The sequence below is a fragment of the Myotis davidii genome, unplaced genomic scaffold (genome assembly GCF_000327345.1).
Source record: "Myotis davidii unplaced genomic scaffold, ASM32734v1 scaffold44, whole genome shotgun sequence".
In the NCBI taxonomy this organism is placed as follows: Eukaryota; Metazoa; Chordata; class Mammalia; order Chiroptera; family Vespertilionidae; genus Myotis; species Myotis davidii.
This window is the reverse complement of record NW_006299705.1, coordinates 16,071,804-16,095,626: the sequence shown is the minus strand read 5'-3', so window position 1 is coordinate 16,095,626 and position 23,823 is coordinate 16,071,804. Positions and strand designations below refer to the sequence as shown.

The 23,823-nt window shown below is 36.4% G+C and overlaps 1 protein-coding gene across 11 annotated transcripts in view; it reads left to right on the top strand.

Annotated features, from left to right (window-relative positions):
* The window catches only part of MCTP1 (multiple C2 and transmembrane domain containing 1), a 422,223-nt gene that overhangs the window by 331,543 nt on the left and 66,857 nt on the right, over window positions 1-23,823 (top strand). For all 11 annotated transcript variants that reach the window (XM_015571629.1, XM_015571627.1, XM_015571631.1 and 8 more), the window contains one exon: window positions 2,272-2,391. In XM_015571629.1, coding sequence (XP_015427115.1) covers window positions 2,272-2,391 — 120 coding nt within the window. The remainder of the gene's footprint in view (window positions 1-2,271; window positions 2,392-23,823) is intronic.

The window sequence follows — 23,823 nt, the reverse complement described above, 5'->3', positions numbered from 1 at the left end:
TCTTTATATATTTTCTTGAAGTTGCTTGATTTTATACAGTGGCTCTATAGTACCTTTACTAATACAAATAATTAAGAAGACTTATGTTAAATGACTTGGAAACCCAGGATCCATTTATTCATTAATTCAGCAAACATATTTATGGAGTACCCATTGTGCCTCAAGCACTACTGTTCTAGGCTCTGGGGATAGAACTGAGAATGAAAATGTATTAATTCTTACCCATAAGAGCTTATGTTCTAGTGATTACCTAAAATTTATAGATAAATGTGTAAAGAATTAGTATGAATTCTAACCAAAAATCATTTCTCTTTACATGTGTTGATGACGGCTACATTTGCCTTAATTCACTACCTGAATAAATATCTCTTAAAAATACATTTTAATAGAATCATAGTCATCAATTATAATTATATCATCTTTATAAATATTGTATCAATTTCAAAAATTAAAAGGAAATATTTTCTTCTCTGGAAGTCTTTTTACTTTTCTGTGAAAGAAAAGGCTCATATTTGAAGCATCTTTTTTTATTCAGGAACTTGAGTCTATAGTTACCATGTAATTCTGTCCAAAATTTATTTCTTGGGTTACTAAAGCATTATTTATGCTTTTGGTGTCTATCTGGCTCATGAATATCAAATAATTCAGTAAAATATATAATTTTCAAAATGTAACATTTGAAAAACCCTGATTGATACAGTAATATCATAAAGTCACTTTAAATATTAGGGAAAGTATGTTAGAGGTGGTTAGATCTATAGACCTCTGTTTAGAACTGAAAACAGTGAGGTAGAGTGACTTTCCAAGGCTCAGAACCTCTCTTCTGACCTTTAGGGGTCTGTCCCTCCACCTCTCCACACAGGCTCGTTTTCTCTGCCATTTGAATAGACTGTAGACTTGGCTCAGGTTTATTAAGAAAACTGCAAATGGCCTGTGCTGTTGTTCCCGACACTAGTGTTCTCAAAGTAAAGTTCCTATCCCTTCAGGTCTATCAAATGCAAGGTGTCTGTGTTACCATCTGGCTCAAGTTCCCACTTCTGCTATGGTGCAGCTAAATCCTAGCAGGCAGATGACTTTCTAGTTTTCACTATTAAAATATGCATTACCTGAGGACCTTAGTCAATAATTAACTTTCTGAGTTTTGTAAGGTATTGATCTTACTACACAATAATGTGTTTTGAGCACTTACTGGATGCTAAGCAGTGTGTTAAATCCTTAAAATGTTTCGGCTCTTTAATTCTGACAACCTCTCAAGTAGATCCTCTTGTCATCCCTGTTTTACAGAGGAAGAAACTAAAGGGAAAATATGCATGACACCGAAAGGTATAAGGCTCGTTAGCATCAGGAGTAGGATCTGGCTCTCAGCTACCATCTGACTTAACAGGACCTTAATGTAGCAGCAGCTGCCACAGACCCAGAAACATCACTGATCTGTCCAGCATTATAAGAGCCTGGTGGGGATGTGGGAGAGTCACACTGTATAGCCAATGCTAGTTATTTGCAACGCAAATGCTCTTAGAATGGTTCCTTCTGCCCACCTACGTGAGTTCTTAATCTAAGGTGTCTCATAATTTTTAAAAAAAATCATTTATATACTTAGAGAAGTAGGTAGTTTTACAAGATAATAGAAATAGATATTTAAAAAGTGTCTCTGGCAAAATTATTCTTTTTTTAAAAGAGCTTTTTGATTTCTATGGTAATGCTGACTGGTAAGCCAACCCTTTTTTTCCACTTGTTGGTAGCAGTGCTTTTATTCATAATGTGAAATCTTTGAGGTTCTCTTGTGTAGACTTGGTATTTTCATCTGCCTATTATGCTTGTGACATTGTATTATCCAAGTGAGATTTTTGTAAAAGTCCCAGATATGAAATAGGGATTCTTTCTTTATTATCAAGGCAGCTAGACCAGCTATTTCTGACAATGTAGTCTCATTTTGCTGACTTTTTTTTTTTACTTTATTTTGTTCAACCTAACAATAATTTCACTGAAGGAGAAAAATTAAAATTGCCTCATTGACAATGTAACGATATCAGTTTTTTCTTCATAGAAATGAAACAAAGTAAAACTCTTACCTGTGACTTTCCAGAGGTCACTTGTGCTTTTAGAAAAATGCCTTCCAGGTGTTAAGGCCTTGTTTTCAAGATAAATCTTTTTGCTCTGAAACATTTTGTGTGTGTGTGTGTGTGTTTTAAAATGGAGTATTGACAAGAGAGTCCATTTAATGAAATTTAGAGCTGACTCATCTTTTTTTCTCTCTTCTCTCTCCTCCAGCTCTTCCTCTTTGTTGTGTGGAACTTTGAGCTCTACATGATACCGCTGGTGTTGTTGCTACTATTGACATGGAACTACTTCTTGATAATATCAGGGAAAGATAACAGGCAACGTGATACAGTAAGTCTCTATTTCCTTAATTTGTCTGTGGTTTTGTTCTTATTCCTCGTCTCTCTGATAAGATTAACATTGAGTTTGGTCTTACAAACCAGAAATTCTGCCCATAAATACTCAGTTTGGAGAAAAGTTTTTATCAGTTCAGACCTAACAACTCTTTGGTTCTAACACAATAGAAAATATTCACTATTTCAACATTACTCATCTTGATAGGAACAAAAGTCAGGAGCACACCGAAGGATGAGCTATGATTTTTAACTATAAATGAGTTCTTCCAAATGATTATTTCTTTCATTCTCTTTGTTGTTGTTTTTGTCTTAATGAATTCTGAATTAAGACATAATATCACAAAATTACTAGTGACCAGACCAAATGAAATGTATTGTATTTAAGGCATTTCTCTGTTGTCTGTCATTGGAATGAAGGAAGGATTGATGATGGTTGTTGGCCTGGAAAAATACATAAAGTACCTAAATTCAATAAACATTCACAGAACTATAGAAAACATAGTTCTCTGTGTCAGGGTGTATCAGGTTACCTGCTCAAGGATAAAGAGCTTTCACTTAACTTAGGGAAAGTTATACTGAACCCCTGCCCTCTCTGGCATTTTTGGAAGTTTTTAGGATGTGTGAGACTACCTTCTTTCTCTGGAAAAGAGTTTTAGCTGAGAAGCAGAAGCTAGCCACATAATTATATTTGTTCTTCTGCCAACCTTCATTCCTCTTAGATTATCTCAGTCGCTATATCCTTAGCAAACATACCACTTCAAAAAGCTTTCTCATATGTAAGGGGGAGGCGGGGAGTGCTACTTCTCCAAATAGGACATTTGTAATTTGATAACTCCATAGACAACTATTGACAAGAATTTATAGTTTTGTAAAACATGAGAAAACTTGGTAGTTATATGTCCTCATCAGATTACATAGATTTTATTTTTACTTGCCATTAAGAGTCTCCATTTGATTTATAATCAGGACTTTTTTGCCAGCTACTGTGTCCATAATAATGCAGAAACAGTTATTTGATCATCAGCTTAATAGCATTATGTGATATCTATATGTATAAAAGCCTTAGCAACCTTTACAACCAGACAACCAGATGACCAGCCAATAGCTATTATGTGCACTGACCACCAGAGGGCAGATGGTCAATGCAGGAGTTGCCCCCTGGTGGTCAGTGTGCTCCCACAGCAAACCTCCTGCATTCCCTCCCCCTTGCCGGCAGGCCCTGGTCGGCCCTGATCACCGGTCAGGCCGAGGGACCCCACCCATGCACAAATTCATGCAGCAGGCCTCTAGTGTTATTATGTTAGCACCATAACGGTGACAAAGACATACCTGTGACATAAAATAATTTCCCTTTTAAATAACACAGCAAAGCACACTTTAAATTATAACACAAGCAAAACATACTTCCAATGGTAACACAAGCAAAATATACTCTGTAAAATAATTTTCTTTATCAAAATAAATGAAAAATCCTGATGCACAACCATCAAGTACATGGCAAAGTCCAACAACACCATTGTCTGTATATCTCACTAGATTATAAATGTGAGGGAGGACAGTCTGTTCATCTTTGTACTTGCCACTGTCTCTAGCACGTGTTTTGCAAATTAAAGATGCTCAAAACATTTTTTATAAGGTTTAACAAACTAAATGTGAGGTTGCTAATAGAGATTTTAATGGATAGACAGCATCAACAGACAAGAAGTTATTATTATTGGCAAGGATTTTATGGATATATTTTTAAATCGCACACTGAGAGACAAGCCCCAAATGCCATAAGCATTGGTGTCATGGGGACTCAGATACTTTGTCAATTAATACGGAATGTTTTCTTTAAGAAAATAAGACTGTCTCAGACAATTGCTTTCTTGTCCCATTTATTTCTGGGAGATTGTTGAGGGAGAAGAATAACTACTTTTCATTCAGTTGCCTTGAGACAAATTTGCAAATAAGATTATTTGCAAATAGAAAAAAGTGGTAATTTAGTTTCAGCTTCCTAATCCTATAAGGGGGCATATCTTCAATATGTAGTCATTAGTTTAAGTATTCTTGGTGAAAAATTCAGAAACTATAGACTTTTCTTGTTATCTTCCCTTGAATATACCTGCTGTAGCTGGAAAGGTTCACTTCTAGAATGTATCCCCTTGTACTTAAAATTCCCTAAGAATTTTTATAAAGCTATTGAGATATTATATATTATGTAAGTTTTTTTTTACTTCCTTTCTTCCCCAAAAAATATAACTCCAAGATAGTATTTGTCAAATCTTTCCTTTTAGGCACATATCTAACAGACTCCCCCTTTAAGCCATGGACGACATTTTATTCCCAGCACAGCCCACTGCGAAACATTGAATAGTCTAACTTTCATGGAATGCCAACTACACCCCATAACTCCCAGTAATTGCCTTTTATTTGCCCCAAACACACATTTCCACATATTCTGTTCTTTCAAGGCACCAGAGCAGCAATCACAGCGTTTCATTCAGCTTCTCATTCACCGGCTCAGTTGAGACCTTATGTAACTCTTAAATCCAATTTGTCTAATTATGTGTTTCTGCCATACCCAGCTGTGCATTTGAGCTGGTTGCTCCTTCTGAAAAGAAACCTGGATTATACTTTGTCGGTTACAGATTTTATACATATACACATACACATACATGTACACGCACACGTACACGTACACATACAGATACACATATACACGCACACATATTCACATATATTCACACATCTGTAAATTAAGGTAAAGTGTTTGTAGGGTTGCCATGCTGTGCTTAAGAGAACCTCCAGCACAGTGCAGAGCCTGGTAGAATAGTATTTTGCCCTAAGTCCTTATTGGTATCCCAAAACAATGCAGAATTTTTTCAACTTGTGTGAAAATTTTAGGAATGTCTGAAGTGCATTAGTCATACTGTTGGCTTACTCCAAACTATGAAACTTTCTTTTGGGGAGGTGGTTGCGGTGGGGGGAGATTGTAGAGAGAAAGAGAATATGAATGAATTATAAATGAATTTTCTGTCATAAAAAACAAAATCGTCTGTACATTCAGCTGAGAAAATTCAATTAGGGTGAAAATTGTAAAAAATATATAAATCAAAATGACTTTCTGGTTTGTATAGCAAAGAGAGAAAAGGAATATTTCTTACATAAGACGTTAAAAAGAGAAAAGAGCCCTCCCTTGAGAGAGGAGAATCCAGTCTCAGAGAATGGACGAAATGGGTCAGCCAAGCAGAGAGGGGTCCATTGCACCCCCGTGAGATGGGTATCACTATCACTTTACATCCAGGGAACAGAGTAGAGAGGTTAAAGCTTAGCCAAAGGCACACAGTTAGAAAGTGAGAAAAGGGGTGTTAGAACCTGTCAATCTGTGTGACGTGTGCACTGTACTTACCACCAGTCAGTCCCAGCTCCTCTTGGGGTTGTGGTTTGGTACATCCTAGGTCTCCCTGGGCCCCGTTAGAGCAGGTTTCTCACTTGAGTTACAGAAAAGCAATTACTCTACCTTGAAGCAGACTGATGGAAGGAAAACCCTTATTTCCCTCACTCCACCACCCCATATCCTTCTTACCTCTCGTACAGCGAAACAGAGCAGATATTTGTTAAGCAACTTTTATGTATCAGGTATTCTACTAAGCCTTTTAGAGACATCACCTCTTTTTTTGTTTGTTTTTCAATTTTATTTTTAAATGTATTTTTTATTTTATTCATCACCATTTATGCCCTATATGCCCTTTTCCACCTGCATCTACCACCCACCCTGCAATCACCACACTAGGAGATATCATGTCTTTTTACTCTTTACAATAAGTGTATCAAGTAAATTATTCTAAGTGGTGTTATCCTCATTTTACAAATGAAGAAATCAAAGACGATAAAGAATGAACTCCATAGAGTAAGTGGGGGTGCCATGTTCTGAAACCCTGACTATTCCCATGGTACAGGCTTGGGCATGACTTTCCCAAGGGATCATTTTCTAAGTGTCCAGACCTTTACATGGAATCCCAGGTTTCCTGAAATTCCTTTTTATGAGGTACCCAGTGACCTCTCAAGAACTAGTGCTGGTTATCTGTTTGATCCCAGGTGACCCCAATAATTTCAAAAACATTCCTGACCTGGAGGACTACCTTCCATCCACCCTGGTGATCATGGGGGGAGTAATTAAAGCTGAATCCTTCACATTAGTAATGAGAGTCTTTGAATATCTCTGACATACAAACATTTTTCAACAGCACTTTTAAGTTACACTTCAAAGGAACATTCATTTTTAACTGTTATGATATTCTTCCCACATAATCTCAGTTGCCTAATCAATGAAGGCATTAAAACTGAAGAGTAGGGTAGATCAATGAAATCATTTCTGACTCAGGATCTGACTGTGACACAATTGAGCCTAAGTCTGCTTGCTAAAATACTTGGTAAATACTGAAGTGTTTGCTAGCTCCCTCAAATGGCAAAGAAGACCTTGGTGCTGCTTTTCTCTGCTTGAATATTATTTTTTGTTGGATCCATTCCAATTAGGCCCAGAGCACTTATCTCTAGAAATGTATACAGCTTATAAGAAGTGAATTTTTTCTTTTTTAAATATATTAATTTAAGTATATTAGGGTAACATTGGTTAATAACATTATATAAGTTTCAGGTGTACAGTTCTATAATACAACATCTGTATATTGCATTCTGTGCTCACCAGCAAAGACTCTAATCTTCTTCCATCACCATATATTTGAATCCCTTTACCCTATCAACCTCCCCTTCCCCTCTAGTAACCACCATACTGTTGTATGCATCTATAAGGGTTGTACTATTTGTTTGTTGCTTTCTGTTTCATATCCTACATATGAGTGAAATAATATTTTTCTTGTCCTTTCCACCTAACAATTCACTTAACATAATACTCTCAAGATGCATCCATGTTGTGGCAAATGGCAATATTTTGTCTTTTTTTATGACTGAGTAGTATTTCATTGTATATAGGTGCCGCATTTTATTCAATCATCCACTAAAGGATACTTAAGCTATTGCCATGTCCTGGCTATTGTAAATAATGCTGCAATGAACATAAGGTGCATATATCCTTACAACAAGTGTTTTCAAGTTCTTCTAGTAGACACCCAAAAGAGGGATTGCTGGGCCATGTGGCTGCTCTATTCTTAGTTTTTTGAAGAACCTCCATACTGTTTTCCATAGAGGCCGCACCAGTTCATATTCCCACCGGCAGTGTACAGGGTTCTCTTTCCTCAACAGTCTCTCCAGCATTTGTTATTTCCATCCTATTGATAGTGGCCATTCTAATAGATGTAAGATGTATCTAATTGGGGTTTTGATTTGCATTTCCCCTATAGCCAGTGAGGTTGGGCATCTTTTCATGTATCTGTAAGTCTTCTTAGGAAAAGTATCTGTTCAGGTCCTTCGTCCACTTTTTAATTAGATCGTTTTTTGTTGTTGAGTAGTATGAGTTCTTTGTATATTTTGGGTATTAGCCCTTTATTGGAGGTATTGTTTGTAAATATCTTCTCTAATTAGGCTGATCGCCTTTTTATTTTGATGATGTTTATTTTGCTGTGTAGAAGCACAGTTTGTTGTAGTCATGGTCATTTATTTTTGGTTTTAATTCCCTTGCATTTGGGATCATGTTCACAAAAATCTCTGAGAACAAGGTCCATAAATTTAATGCCTATGTTTTCTTCTATGTATTTATTGTTTTCAGGTCTTATATTCAAGTTCTTAATCTATTTTGAGTTCATTTTTGTATATAGAGTTAGATAGCAGTGTAGTTTCATTTTTTGCATATGGCTTTCCAATTTTTCCAACACCATTTATTAAAAAGGATTTTCTTTCTCTGTTGTATGATTTTGGTTCCTTTGTCGAAAATTAGTTGCCCATGTATGCATAGGTTTATTTCTGGACTTTTAATTCTATTCCATTGGTCTATGTACCGGTTTTTCTGCCAGTACCATAGTGTTTTCATTATTGTAGCTTTGAATTCATGGTGTGTGATACCTCTGGCTTTGTTCTTTTTTCTCAGGACTGCTATGGATATTCAGGGTTGTTGTTTTTTTGTGTGTTTTTTTTTTGTAGTCTCATACAAATAGGATTTTTTGTTTTATTTCTTTGAAAAATACCATTAGAATATTGATGGGGATTGCATTAAATCCTGTATATTGCTGCATGCAATATGGCCATTTTAACTATGTTAAATCTTCCATGAACATGGAATGTCTTTCCATTTCTTTGTGTCTTCTTCAGTTTTTTTTTAACAATGTTTTGTAGTTTTCAGTGTATAGATCCTTCACTTTTTTAAGTTTATTCCTGATAGTTTATCCTTTTTGTTGCAATTGCAAATGGATTGTTGTTTTTCTCACATTTTTTTCTAATAGTTAATTGATAGTATATAGGAATACACAGATATTTTTGTATGTTCATTTTCTATCCTGCAACTTTACTATATTTGTTTATGTTTCTAATATTCTGTGTTGGAATTTTTAGGGTTTTCTATATAGAATTATGTCATCTGAAAATTATGTCTGTTTTACTTCTTCATTCCCTATTTGGGTACCTTTTATGTCTTTTTCTTCCTCTAGCTAGAACTTCCATTACTATGTTGAATAACAGTGGTGAGAGTGGGCATCCTTGTTGTGTTCCTAATCTTAAAGGAACAATTCTCAGTTTTTCAAAATTGAGTAGTATATTACCTGAGGTTTGTAATATATGTTGAGGTACTTTCCTTCTCTATCATTGTATGGAATGTGTTCATCATAAATGGGTGTTGTATCTGTGGTGAAATACTTGAATAAATGAATTATTGAGTAAGTGAAATATTCCTAGCAGAACCTAAAGAGACTGGTCAAAGCTAAGCTGAGAAGAGAGGACTCCTATGTAAAGCACTTTGGATGTACAGTCAGACCCTCTGCGCTTCATCAGGGCTTTATCATTCAGAGACAGTGGCATAGACCACAGCCTCCTGTGTTTGCATCTCAGCACCAGAAGAGAACACATACTCACTCTTAAACAGAAGCAGCACTGAGTCATACAGCCTGTAAACACATCTAAAAATGGATGATCACTCTCTTCTTTTTCCTGCTTATTTCAACAGCAATTTCCTCAATTTTTTCAGAAGGTCACCAGCTTGCAAAAAATACGAGGACATGAAAAGAATCAGACCTTTAGTTTTCCAACAGAATCACTAGCATAAAGAAGTAGAAACCAACAGCCAATCAGATGTCAGCAGAAAAGTTCATCCACTGTGACCCCTTTCAAAGCTGTTCACCAACTGCTTAGCTATGCCAACTGCTCACTGTACAGATTGGTCTCCCCACACACTGATGACCATCACCTCATGTCCCTGGACATGGACCAACAGGCTTTCCACATTTTATCCATTCTTCACCACCACCATGCTACCATCCTCCCTCTCAGTAAATACCAGGCCTTCTACTTTACAAAATCCCCTCAAACTCCAGCCCCTGAAACCTCCTGAATTTGTCCTTAATGTAGGTTGCCTATAAACCTATTTTTAGAAAATAAAAATTCAAATGCCCTTTTAAGTAAGAATTTCAGATAAACAATGGGAGATGTTTACCTATACTACAATAATAGTCACCAGTTATCTGAAATTCCTCCTGTATTTTTTCTGGCAACATTACTCCAAATTATTTGCTCCTGTATTCCTACCTCAATACCTATAGGAAGATGGTAGTTCTGAAATAAAATTCTGACTGTCTTCATCTGCTACTTTGGTCTTTCCACAACACCTTCAAGCATGACATAGAAGATTCCTTATGAACAGGCTCCAGCCAAACCATAGCTACAGCTTTATCTCACCTGTATTCCAGCAGAATCATTTGTGTGTGTGATTTGTTTTTTAGTCCAGAATGAGCAAAATGTGGGAGTAGTAGGAAGACGGGAGTGGGAGAGAAAACTACAGAAATGAACCAGAGGGTGCCATGCTCTTTTGTAATCCCTTTCACCTGAAATCAACCATTCATCGATTGGGAGAGCATGGAACCAAGACTCAGATAGGTTATGTCAGTTACAAAGGCTCACGCAGCACAGTGTGACCTAAACCCAGTTCTAACTGGTTCCCAGATGAGCACCTATTACACAGGCTCCACATAACACAGTAGGAAGAAGAAGAGGACAGATGCTTCTCTCTTTGTATTGATGGGGAAACTGAGGCCTAGGATAAGGCAGTAACTTCTGGAGAGACAGTGATTATTATGGGAGTGGCACAGATTGAGACACACATGGTGGCCCAGGGAAGGGCAGCACAGCCTGGGTCTTAAACTTAGTGGAGGTGCATGTACTGCACCAGCTCTGAGCAGTCCTGGAAGCCATGTGGGCCCTGGGGGCAGACAGTACAGTTGCCCAGCCTTGGCGTGGTGTGTGGCACCATGCTGGACAAGTGGCTGGGGCACTTGAGTCCTTGCTGCTGGAGCCATACATTACAGTGATTGAGGTCCAGCCAATACAGAGATTCAGTGGCCAGTGGAGGCTCAGCTATCCTGGGGCACCTTTTCAACCTGCACTGTGAACTTTTAGGGGACCCTGGCTTTGATGAGCAGGTGTTGGCTTCTATTAGCCATGAGGGTTAAAGCCTTTCCATAGAGGAGGGGGTGAAGGAGGGGCCTTCTGTCTTAGATAAAAGGAAATGTGGCACACCCTGTGTGCCTTTTATGCTGTTCTTTAACAATGTGTTTATGAATCTAATGTCTATTTCTGGCTTGACATACATATTTTGTTTTGTCAAAATTGAATTATATTAAATGTACTATTAACATACCTACTTTTTACATTCAGCAACATATATATGAAATATTCCTCAAATTACTGGAAAACCACATTTTGAATGTTTTTGCCGCCCATAAGGTTTTAATATTTTATACATATGTGCTTGCATAATTACCAGTTATCTCTACCATTTTCTCTGGAGAACCATCCCTGACTTCCTACCACCAGCCTACCCTACCAACACGCTCTCTAACAGGTTAAGTGAACTCACCCTTCTGAGTTCCCATATCCCCCTTTCTGTATTTTAATAATCACTGCTGGTCTTCCCCACCAGCCCAAAGTTATCCTAATTATATCTTCCATTTCTGTATCTAATTCCAGCACAGAGCAATATGTCTCAGACATAGCAGGATACTAGCTGCTCAAAAATTGTTTGATGGATAAGTAGTCCAAACTTTCTTTCCAAATAAAAAATTGTCTAAGTTTTATGCCTAATTATTTCCATTCAACAACAGTTTATTGAACATTACAAGGCACTGTGCTGGCTGTTGTTCAAAGATGATTAAGCCCTGGTTTTGCTCATGATGTTTGTATTGTAGTGAGGGAAACAACTAAATCGACTACATGAATAGAATAGGCACAGTGATAGAGGGCTGTATATAATATGCAGAGTGTGCAGCCAAAAGACATTCAGATCATCCCAGATATATATGTGTGCTGCATATATAAAGAAAAGGGGTCTAGCCCTGACCAGTTTGGCTCAGAGGATAGAGAGTCGGCCTGCGGACTCAAGGGTCCAGAGTTTGATTCTGGTCAAGGGCATGTACCTTGGTTGCGGGCACATACCCAGTGGGGAGTGTGCAGGAGGCAGTTGATCAATGTTTCTCTCCTCTCTATCCCCCTCCCTTCCTCTCTAAAAAAATCAATAAAATATATTTTTTTAAAAAGAAAGAAAAGGGGTCTAGCTATCTGTGGCCACAGCTCTTAGCCACACGTCAGTCCGTCCCTTTCACCCAGTAACTAACTCCATGTTTGCCTTTAATACTTCTTCAGTTTATTGGCTGTTCTTTTACTCTATTCTCAAACTGCAGTTAAACTTTAAATGGAAAAGATAAAATTGTGGAATGGTAGAAGATGAGTGTTACCTGTACGTGACAATTCAGTTCACATAGAGAAAGATGTAAAGATAAACACTTCTATTTTTAAAAGTCAATTTACTAAGGACTTTCCTCACAGGAACGTAAACTTCTTGCTTTATATCTAATAGGGCTCAGGAAAGAGACTTAGAATTTAAAGTTAGTAATAGCTGCCATAGAGGACGCTTATAGTTAATCTTATATTTTTGTTCCCCGCAATCTTCCTGAATCTCTTCCACTTTGCTCAGATTCTCCAAAGACCCATATGAGAATATAACAAGGTAAAGAAATGCTCTTCATTTTTTTAGAGGATTTCTGCCCTGGAACCCAGCTTCTTTTCCACCCAATAAATTATCTTTGGCATCTTTGAAGGAAACCTTAAGATCTTGCCCCATAAATGGCTGATTGTCTCTTATTTGAACCCTAGTTGACCCCTGCAGTTCAGGAACTCATTGGAAAACCAACTTCTTAAACTCCCCTCAAAGCCTCCCATTGATCCAAAGAATTCACCATTCTCGAATGGTTCTCTAAATGTCCAAAACAAGCATTTATCCATATGTCGGCCATTTTTTTTATTATCTCTGTTACACTTCCTAAAGATCTGCTCCCACAATCTTTTTTTAAAAAATATATTTTATTGATTTTTTTACAGAGAGGAAGGGAGAGGGATAGAGAGGTAGAAACATTGATGAGAGAGAAACATTGATCAGCTGCCTCCTGCACAACCCCTACTGGGGATGAGCCTGCAACCAAGGTACATGCCCTTGACTGGAATCAAACCTGGGACCCTTCAGTCCACAGGCCGACGCTCCATCCACTGCGCCAAACCAGTCAGGGCTGCTCCCACAATCTTGTGAACTCTATAATCAAAGAATGTGACTTAGAAAAGGAGAAAAAAGGATACCTGCAGTATTGTTCTCAGTTCTCACGATAGATGTGTTATCCTATCAATTTCTAGTGATGTCCTGTTCGTTCTTTCTGAATGACTTTGCACACTGCTCTTTGCAGGTAGCCAAAACTCTTTGCAACTTTATGGTGAGGAAGGTAGGATGTAGGGCTAGCAGAAGCACCTTCTTAGTTTGCATCACTAGTGTTGAGCATCATATTCTGTGTGGTGGGTACTGTTGGCAGACGGTCTGCTATCCTATTTGTGTAGAGTTATTGCCCCTGGTTTGGAAAGGTGACAGGAAATTGCAAGACCTCCATCAACAAACCAAAAGTGGAAGCCAAATGATATGTCTTTATCTGCATGTGAAAAAATGTTTATAAATCAGAACTATTATTAGGAGTCCAGTAATCCTGAGAGATTTGTATTTATTAATCATTTTAGTGTTGCCTGAAATACAACACGAAAGTCTTTAAAGCCTCTCCACCACTGAACTGGAATAGTACACATAGGTAACCCAACTTCAATACGCCTTCAAAGGCATTTCTGTCATTTGTTACTGAACTTATTTCATCATACAAAAAATAATAATTACTATATCATATCATTTATCTTTTAAATTATCAAATATTTTGTTGGCAAGTTTAAATAAAAGGAAATTTTCCTAACCAAATTTTCTAAATGAGTTACATTCAGATGGGCAAAGTGAAACATCTTTAAAAGGAGTGCTGTCACTATACATTTCCAGTTGGTCGAGGTTAAGAGCTCAAACTGTGAAATTAGAAAGACCTGGGATTAAATCCCAGACCTTCTATCTGTTACCTATATGAATTTACTCATTCCTCTAAGCCTCAGTTTTCTCACCAGTTACAAGGTTGATAATGCCTACCTTGTCGAGGTCTTATGATGATTAGAGACAGTTAATATACTGTATCAAGCATATAGTAAGTGCTTAATAAATGGCAATTAGGCACACAACCCTATATAAAATAGGACAATCAAGTGTGAGTATGGAGTTTAAACACTATATAAGTCACTACTTTCCTTGGAGAATTGTTCCCTTGTAAGTACTATTGGAGAGGATGGGTTACCATGGCCATTAGTCATTCTTGGTTTTGAGGTTGTAGACAAAGACAATAGCATTGTCACCGAAAGATTTCCTGTCTAGCCGGCGTAACTCAATGTTTAAGCATGAACCTCTGAACCAGGAGGTCAGGGTTTGATTACCAGTCAGGGTATATGCCTGGGGTGTGGACTCGATCCCCAGTATGGGGCATGCAGGAGGCAGCCAATCAATGACTCTCTCTCATCATTGATGTTTCTATCTCTCTCTCCCTCTCCCTTCCTCTCTGAAATCAATATATATGTATATATGAAATACAACACTAAAGCCTGAAATACAACACTAATATTATATATATATAGTCTATGATCCCCCTGCTATGTATATGGAAGTCACACAGGGACAAAAAAGTAAATTTATCAACAGAAAAAGCAGATGCAGATATTTGACCAATTTTCTACAGATTAAAGGTTCTTGGAAACTGAATTTTACAGAAATATTAGAAACATATGCCATTTCACAGATCATGTCTATAAATATTTGAAAGAAACATTTTCTTGATTACTGTTATACAAATCTACACCATGCACAATGCATAAACACAAAGGCTGCCTCCCCAACCCCAGTGAGTAAAAACAGGGCATTTCCCTGAAACCATCACTAAATTTAAAGCAAAATACTTCTTCCTAACAGTCCTACTTTGGACGTCAAGTAAGAGAAGGGGAAAGGTAAACCTACACTAGTGTACCAGGCCTGGGCACAGGGACTAATTTTAATAAATCAGAATAGGACATGAAAATGTCAACTTAATCAAGCATTTAAATTTTATTAATCAAGCCTAATTTTTATGAGTGCAAATAATCACTGAAGCTGGACAAATTTCTTCTCGATTGCATCAGAAACATAATTTTAATATTTAATGGACTGATGAATTTAAATAGAGAATTATCTTTATGAAACATGCTCTTCATAATTTGCCATTAAGTGAGAAATAAAAAAATCAACATAAATCTTACATAAAGGTTATTTAACTAAATGTTGGTACTCTAAGTATTATAAATGCATTATGCACTAATTTAGCAATCACACAGTACACTACATAAAGCCAAAATGATAAGTGGACTGGGCCTGCTTTTCTAGAATGTAGAGCGCTTGTGTTGTATTGTGGGAAGCTCACGATAGAATGGGTATGGAGGTTTTGTGTGAGGTTTCATGCACATTCTTTTCATTCAGGCTTTTATGCTACAATTCACCATTCACCACAGACATTCTTCCAGTTCAAATGTAGGTCCAAGCCCACAAGGGCTGTCCTTTGTGAAGTGATTATTCTTTACAAAGAAAAAGGATAAAAACTATTTTTCATTATTATTTATAGAAAAAGGATATAAGGGGGAAAATGAAGTTTTCTGACTATATGATTTGTGACATTCAAAACATGCTTCATTTTTGAAGTTAGATTTTTTGACAATATTCTCGGGCCTCAAAATATTCTAGGCACAAGAAAAAAATCAAATTAGCATCAGAATATTTTTCTCTTCAAATGTCCACCGATTCCCCTGACCCCCTTCACTACTTCCAATATATTCTTTCAAATAGGCAGTAGCTGTGAATTTTTGTAAAAAGTGAATCAAACCTTATAAATTTTCCTAATGTTAATCTCCAAGGTAAATGATTTTTATTTATTTTTTTGGTTTTCCAATCCTATTCTTTAAAGGTCCCTGATGTTTCAAAAGTGTAGCATTTTCCTGCATTGCATGTGCTCAACTATATATTTACCTGACAAAGAACTTCTTGCCTATTGTGGCTTTAATGCTCCCAGAACATATAAGATGGGGTTAGAGCAAAGGGCATCTCTGGGAAGACTGGGGATTGGAGGACATGGTGCTCACAGAGGTCAGAGCAGCTCCTCTTGCTTTGCAGAAAATGTTTTACAACGGCAATGCAGACTCTTCATTAGACACAAAAAATAAAATTCCTTAGGTTGTTTTTAATATTTAAATATTTCAAATTATGCCTTTTTTTGTTACAAATTGGTGACTCTGGAATGGAAATTTGATTTTATATAGAGAGGCTTAGATACATAATTTTCCTTTTAATTTAAATATGTTTATTATTAATGGGAAAATGTTTTGCTTTACAAATATTAAATTTTATAAAAACAGATGACTTATAAATCTAATGGTTATCTTTTCATTTCATTTGCAAAGTACATCAAGCAATTCAATAATTTGACCTTTTGTGTACATTTTTAACCTGAAAAATAATATAGTTTCAAAAAAGCATTATTATTTAAAAAGCATACTGTAGGTTAATAGTTGACCTATTTTCCCCCAACTGAATTGAATTAGTATGCAATATCCTAAAAACAATCAAGATTAGAATTTCCCCTGCAAGCAAAAATACAATACATTGTGAAGCCTTTAGATGGAGACATAGTTCAAATAACCACAAGAATTCAGTTCACAGTGCTTTGTGTAAGTATAAGAATGAACATTTAAGAATACCGAGAAGGAAATACAAGAAATTCATTTAAGATGCTTATACTGATTATAGAGTTTATAATATATTTAGCCTCTCTTAATGGAAGGGTTTTTTCTGCGTATTAGGCTGACACTTAAAAAGTAAAAGGTTATATACTCATGGCCAGTAAAGTAAATTCACTGTCCTTGCATCTTACAGCAAAGCATATTACACTGCAAATAAGAATGCTGTTGTTGATGATGCAGAGTACAGGCTGTATGTAATCAGTGGCATGCATCAAAAGTCATCTGATAGCCACATTAAAGCCACATTTCCTATTAAGAATCAGACTAAATTACAACATGGCACTTCCCAGAATGAGCCAAGGAAATGCATTCTGTAAGAAGAAATAATTGTATTTGAGTGTCTCTGTAAAAATCGGGAAGTCTTTTAGCAGTAAGTAATAATGCTTTTCTTTTTAGTCTGCCTTCTTTTGTACTACAATATCTTCAACCTCACAGGCAAGTCTATCACACTAATTATTATTACATCTAGTGGCTCAGTTATCTTGATGACAACTGTGGCTGAAATACTCCAAGGTCAAATTCTTAATAGCGTGAATCAGACTAAACAGCCATCAGATATGCATTTGCTTTTGAGATATACTCAATGAAACAGTTTATCCCAGACCTGTTTATGAATCTTACTAGTTTTTTTCAAAAGTGGGGTAAATTATTTTTGCAAAAATTCCTCCTCAAAAATCTCATGAGAAGCATGTGTCCTGTTCTGAAAATGGCAGCATGGGCTCACCTACAAAAGTCTTCAGCTCGACCTCCAGTGCTTTTAAGAGGTCTGAAATAATCTGAGCGATTATATGCATCTTCTCAGTCCCCGTGATACTTAACACCTGTAATAAATCCACTGGCACACAAATGCCTGCTCTGCTTGGGTTCTGCACACATGGGATGGAATAAATGGACTCCAGACCATGTTGAAGATGCCACTCTCCCCAGATTCTTCCACATCTCTAGGGTGGAAATGGCCATTTACTTTGCAATGTATCCAAATAGTATGTGTGCACATTTGGATGTTCTATGAATATGAAATTAAATATAAAAGTTCTTCCTTTTGTGACAGTTTTCTTTTTAATTTTTAACATCACAGTTGCACATCAGGACAGTAGTGATTTCTTTAACTTAATATGTTGTTTTTACAGATTGTTTGAGTAAAGAGATTTGAATTGTGCAACTGTTCATTCTGAACATAGCAAAACATCTACTTAACTCAAAGATTATTTCCTAGGAGAAAAGTAAACATACAAAAGAAACTGGTTTGTGTCGGCTTTGGCTTTTGAGGGTTTTGGGCTTTGTGGTACTCAAGATAAGGGTAACATAACCAAGATTCTTTGGGTTCCTTTTTGTTTAAAGGGGTATAAATTAGTGGAAGGCTTTATCCCTGGGAAAATCATAATATGACATGTTTTAATACTTATTCATGGAACTTTAAACCCCCTTTGAAACTTTAGTCTTAAAACTTGCAAACTAAATTGATATTAAAAAGCAATAAGTAGTACCCACTGTCCCATAATGATGCTAATTTGAAGTTTACTGAATTCACTTTTCCTCATCCTTTCACTGTCTTGGTCTTCCTTCTCTGCATCCGTCTGGTTCCTCACTTATACATCTTTGTCTGGTGGAATAATTCTAAACATGTCATATTTTTATTCAGATTACCAACATTATTATTATTAACATTTTCAGCCAGATAAAATTTTATTTCCTTGTAAATCATAGTGTTTAGCTATATTGAATTATAATTAAAAGTCATAATGTTACAAAGAGCTGTCACACAACGATATAAATTACATAGATTCTACAGATGCAGTTTTGTTCCATTTTGAAAATAGATTTTTTTCAATGTACAGCCACATATTATATTTTATACACTAATGACAAATGTCCAGCAAATATGGACTAGGAAAGGAGAAATGTGCTTTTAAAAATAATGTTATCTGCTTATTCTGTGGGGCTGTAATGTAGCTGGCATGCTGCATTTGGGGCTGTCTACGTGTGTTTTTTAAAATGTCATCTTTATTAGTATTACATTCAAGGAATAGTACCAAGAATCAGTTTCTTTCAAGACCTTCCTCCAGTGTGTGGCATATAAGTCCGTGACGAGCGACATTACAGAAGGTCATGTCACTTTTAACTGCTTGCATTACATCTTTCTGATTTCCCTGGTGCCCTTCCTTTGTTTGATTAATACTACTTGTTTTCAAGCAAGGTATCGGAAAGCATAATTTGGGAAGAGAATTCTAGAGCCCATCTAAGTTATTCCCCCTTAAGAATAAGGGGCGGTGGGGGAGCGGGGGGAAGAACCACTGTAAAAATGTATGTTTTCTAACCTATGCATTTTTCTCACTCTTCATTATTTTCCTTAAGGAAATATGTATTGTTATTGAATCATTGCTGACAAATATTTGGGCAACTGGACTTTGTATACTTGGAAACAAAACTAAGTAGTCATTTTCTTTTTTATTTGGAGAGAAAAGGCTGGAATTTGACACTAGGACTCTTTTATTTTATTTGTTTTCCTTAGTTAAGTGTTAAACTCTAGCACTCTCTTTCTAAATAATAGGTGTTATTTGAGTTCTCTGGAAAACGTTGCAATTTTGTGCAGTCATTAAACGTACTTCAGTGATATATACAGTTTGTTTTTAAAAGCTGTTTGCAGTTTCTATATTCATTGTATTTGGCCAGGGCTCATGTCTTAAAGCACAGGCTAGCTTCTGAGGCACTCTTGCCTTCAAAGCCATCTATTTCATTGGACCATTAAAGCCTGAAAATTAGTTGTGAAAGCATTATCATTTTAATTGGAATCTTTATCCATGCCTCTACCTGTGTTTCTTAATGTTAGTAAAACATGAACTGAAATTTTGTATGTGGTTAAGAACACTGAATATTTTGCCCAGAAAAAAAAATTTAATCTCAGAAACTAATGTTTAAAATATTATTATATTAATATTATTTTTATTTTTATTAATAGCAAACATTGTTGAGTACTTCAATACAGGAACTTTGCTAAGCACTTTAAATGTACTATCTCATTGGATCCTTGATTAACACATGGAATAGGTGCTATTATTATCTCCATTTTTCAAGCCACCTTAAACTTCACCTTAGCAAAATATAATAGTGGGATACATTCTGAAGCAACTTAGAGGCATCGATAGGAAAGCCACCTGTATATTATAAATCCTCACTTGTAGATATTTATGGTGTAACATTAAAAGGGCGCTGGAGGAGGGGAACGCCCTCACTAGAGCACTAAACACAACACAAAGGCCTCCTGCTAACACAACACTCTTCTGCCAAATGTAAAAGCAAATGGTTGCATTGGGTTGTTCCGCCTGCACATTTGTGGAGCAATTGTGCATAACCAATTACCCACTTGTGAAGGGTGAGAACAGTTTTGGTTTCACAAATGAAGAGCCTGAATCTGCAGATCACTTTGAGTCATTCTTGAACATAAGATTTGCAGTTGATTTGTAAAATGTGTAAATTAAACTTTTCATTTTTTTTAATGGTTCAGTAATATTTTGAATTTTTGAAAATCAACTAGAAGATACTGGAGATCGCCTAGTTGGTATTGAGCAGTTGTTGAATCAACCCATGAACCAGAGGGTCATGGTTCAATTCCTGATCAGGGCACATGCCCAAGTTGTAGGCTGGATCCCCAGTAGGGGACAGGCAGGAGGCAGCAGATCAATGTTTCTCTTTCATCATTTATGTTTCTATCCCCCTCTCTCTCTCCCTTCCTCTCTCTGAAATCAATAAAAACATATTTTCTTTTTAAAAAAGGATAGTAGAGGTCTCCAAATCTTAAAATGAAGGTTAAATATTCATGGATTGTATTTCCACGCAACTATTCCAACCATTTTGAATATTTGCTTTTATTAATCTGCATCACTGATTAGGTATAAGTCTTCCCAGGCCAGCTAGTTCTTCTGTGGGATAAATGATAGGCACTTTACTGAATTTTGTTCAAGGATACGAAGAATAGATGATGCATTCATCTATTCACTCTATCAAATTTCTTGAACACCCACTATGTATCTTGCCATCTGCTAGGCACGATGTAACACCACCATTCTGTCTTCCTAGCACCTGCAGAATGATAGTAAGTACTAAAGAGGGGAGGCATATAATACATTCTTAATAACTTTTGAAAATATTGTTGGAGTTTGTGCACAGGAGTAAAAGTATAGTATTTATTTTATTTTTCTTAAATTTTTGATAAATGACTTTGCATGGGTAATTTTAGTAAAAAAATATCACTTAATCTAATGTATATCAAATCATCATATGGTGTGGGTCAGTTGGTTGGAGTGTCATCTCATACACCAAAAGCTGGGGGGTTAGATTTTTAGTCAGAGTACATACCCAGGTTGCAGGTTTCATCCCTGGTCAAGGAGCACACAAGAGGCAGCCAATCGATGTCTGTCTCTCTGTCTCTCTCTCTCTCTCTCTCAAATTAATTTATAAAAATTATCATGTTGTATACCTAAAATATACACAATTTTTATTTGTTTATTTTTATAATAATTTTTTTTATTTTTCAATTACAGTTGACATACAATAGTATATTAGTTTCAGGTGTACAAAATAATGATGAGACATTTATAGTCTAGTACCCAGCTGATACCATACACAGTTATTGCAATATTATTGGCTATATTTCCTATGCTGCTCTTTACATCCCCATGACTATTCTGTAACAATCAATTTGTACTTCCTAAGCCCTTCCCCCTTCCACCCATCCCTCCAGCCCTCCTCCCATCTGGCAAACATAAAAATGATCTTTATATCTATTAGTTTGTTTCTGTTTTGATTATTTTTTTAGAGTCCATATATAAGTGAAATCATATGGCATTTGTCTTTCTCTGTCTGGCTTATTTCACTTAGCATAATATTCTGTAGGTCCATTTGTGTTGATGAAAATGGCAAGATTTCATTCTAGCTTATGGCTGAGGCGTAAACTTTTTAATCTATTTGTCTATCAATGGCCACTTAGGTTGACATCGAAAAAAAATAAAATAGATAAGTGACCAATCTTAAAGATTACTTATTCTAAATCTAAAATTTAAAACATCATTTTATTAGAGATACAAAATTATAATCATTTTTTAAAATCTTGTGAGAGGTGAATTTTTTTCTTTTTCTATTCTTTTCAAACTGGGTAAGGGTTGAGAGGTTGCTCTCTACTGTCCCACAGTCTGGTTTAAGTTCTAGTTCAGCTATTTGTGAGGTGAATTCTTTAGATGCAACATATATACTGAAATATTGTGACTGCTTTTCCTATTTAAATTTCCATCACAAATAGTCCAATTTGGAATAGCCTGGCATATAGCACCTAATTATTGTTGTCTGTATACTTAGTATATGAATACTTAAACATTTCAGTAAATTAAAAGTCAACATGAAAAATTATCTGATAGTCCTCATTTAAATTCTACTGGGTTATAAGCCTCTTTAGAGCTGACATGAGTAGAGATGAATTATCTAGGTGTTCCTCATTTTGTATTCCCACAGTACCTAGCACTGTGTTCCTTGGACAAGGGGATTTATAATAGTGCTATGGAGTGGCAGGATATAGTTATAGAGAGAAGGTCAAGAATCCTTCTTTCTTGCTGAGGCTGAATTGCTTTGTATATCCCCAAATAAGTGTAAATTCTCACCAGATATTGGAAACAGATATTGTGCTACTATGGTTTCTTCAAAATGCTGAATGTCCAAACGAAGGAATTCTACCATATGATAAAATATTTAAAGTATGATATTAGGAACCATCTCACAGGTTGTCAGATGCTGTGAGTTATATCGGTTCTGAAGGCTTGTTTTGGGGGCTATTCTTTTAAAGCAGTTAATGCTTTTAGAATATCTGAGAAAAAATATTAGAATAACTGGGATTCCTGACATATTATCTTAGTTTATGTAACTGTTTGCATAATACAGTCTTAGTTATTGAAGTTTTCATTTGATAATTAAGCATATTCCTGTTTGTATCAGAAAGTCATGTGAGAGAAGGACTGGTGGTCTCTATCTTTTGAAGTTATGAGCTTTGGGAGAAAGGTTAAAATATTTGTTAATCACTATTCTATCAAGTTTATTCAGAGATAGAGGTACAGACTAGATAAAAAAAATAAAAAGGTCACAATAATGAGAATTGACATAAATAGAATCATAATAAATCGCCACTTACTTGAATAACGCCCCCACCAATTTTTTTAATATATTTTATTGATTTTTTACAGAGTGGAAGGGAGAGGGATAGAGAGTTAGAAACATCAATGAGAGAGAAACATCAATCAGCTGCCTCCTGCACACCCCCTACTGGGGATGTGCCCGCAACCAAGGTATATGCCCTTGACCAGAATCAAACCTGCGACCTTTCAGTCCACAGGCCAATGCTCTATCCACTAAGCCAAACCGGTTAGGGTACCCCCCCCCCAATTTTTTTTACTTGTTGGTTTCTATGGGATATTTTTGTGTGTGTACGTATGTAAAACCATAATACAACACCTGAAACAGGTTGAAGTTCCATTAATAATGGCTTTATGCCCTGGCTGGATAGAGTGTCAGCCTGTGGACTAAAGGGCACATGCCGGGGCTGTGGGCTCAATCCCCAGTAGAGGGCGTGCAGGAGGCAGCCGATCCATGATTCTCAGTGTGGATGTTTCTCTCTCTCTCCCTCTCCCTCGGGCCTCTCTGAAATTAATAAAATAATATTTAAAAATAAATAAATAATGGCTGTAGTTATATACTGATTGAGGCAAGCAGAAATTATGTGGTGAATCCGAAATGACTATTCCATTCTGCTGAGGTAGGTAAGCCAGGAACCATTTAAAAGACATGCATGTGCCCTAACCGGTTTGGCTCAGTGGATAGAGCGTCAGCCTGCAGACTGAAGGGTCCCAGATTCGATTCCTGTCAAGGGCATGTACCTTGGTTGCGGGCATATCCTCAGTAGTGGGTGTGCAGGAGACAGCTGATCGATGTTTCTAACTCTCTATCCCTCTCCCTTCCACTCTGTAAAAAATCAATAAAATATAAAAAAAGACATGCATGCATACCCACCTACATACATGCATATCCA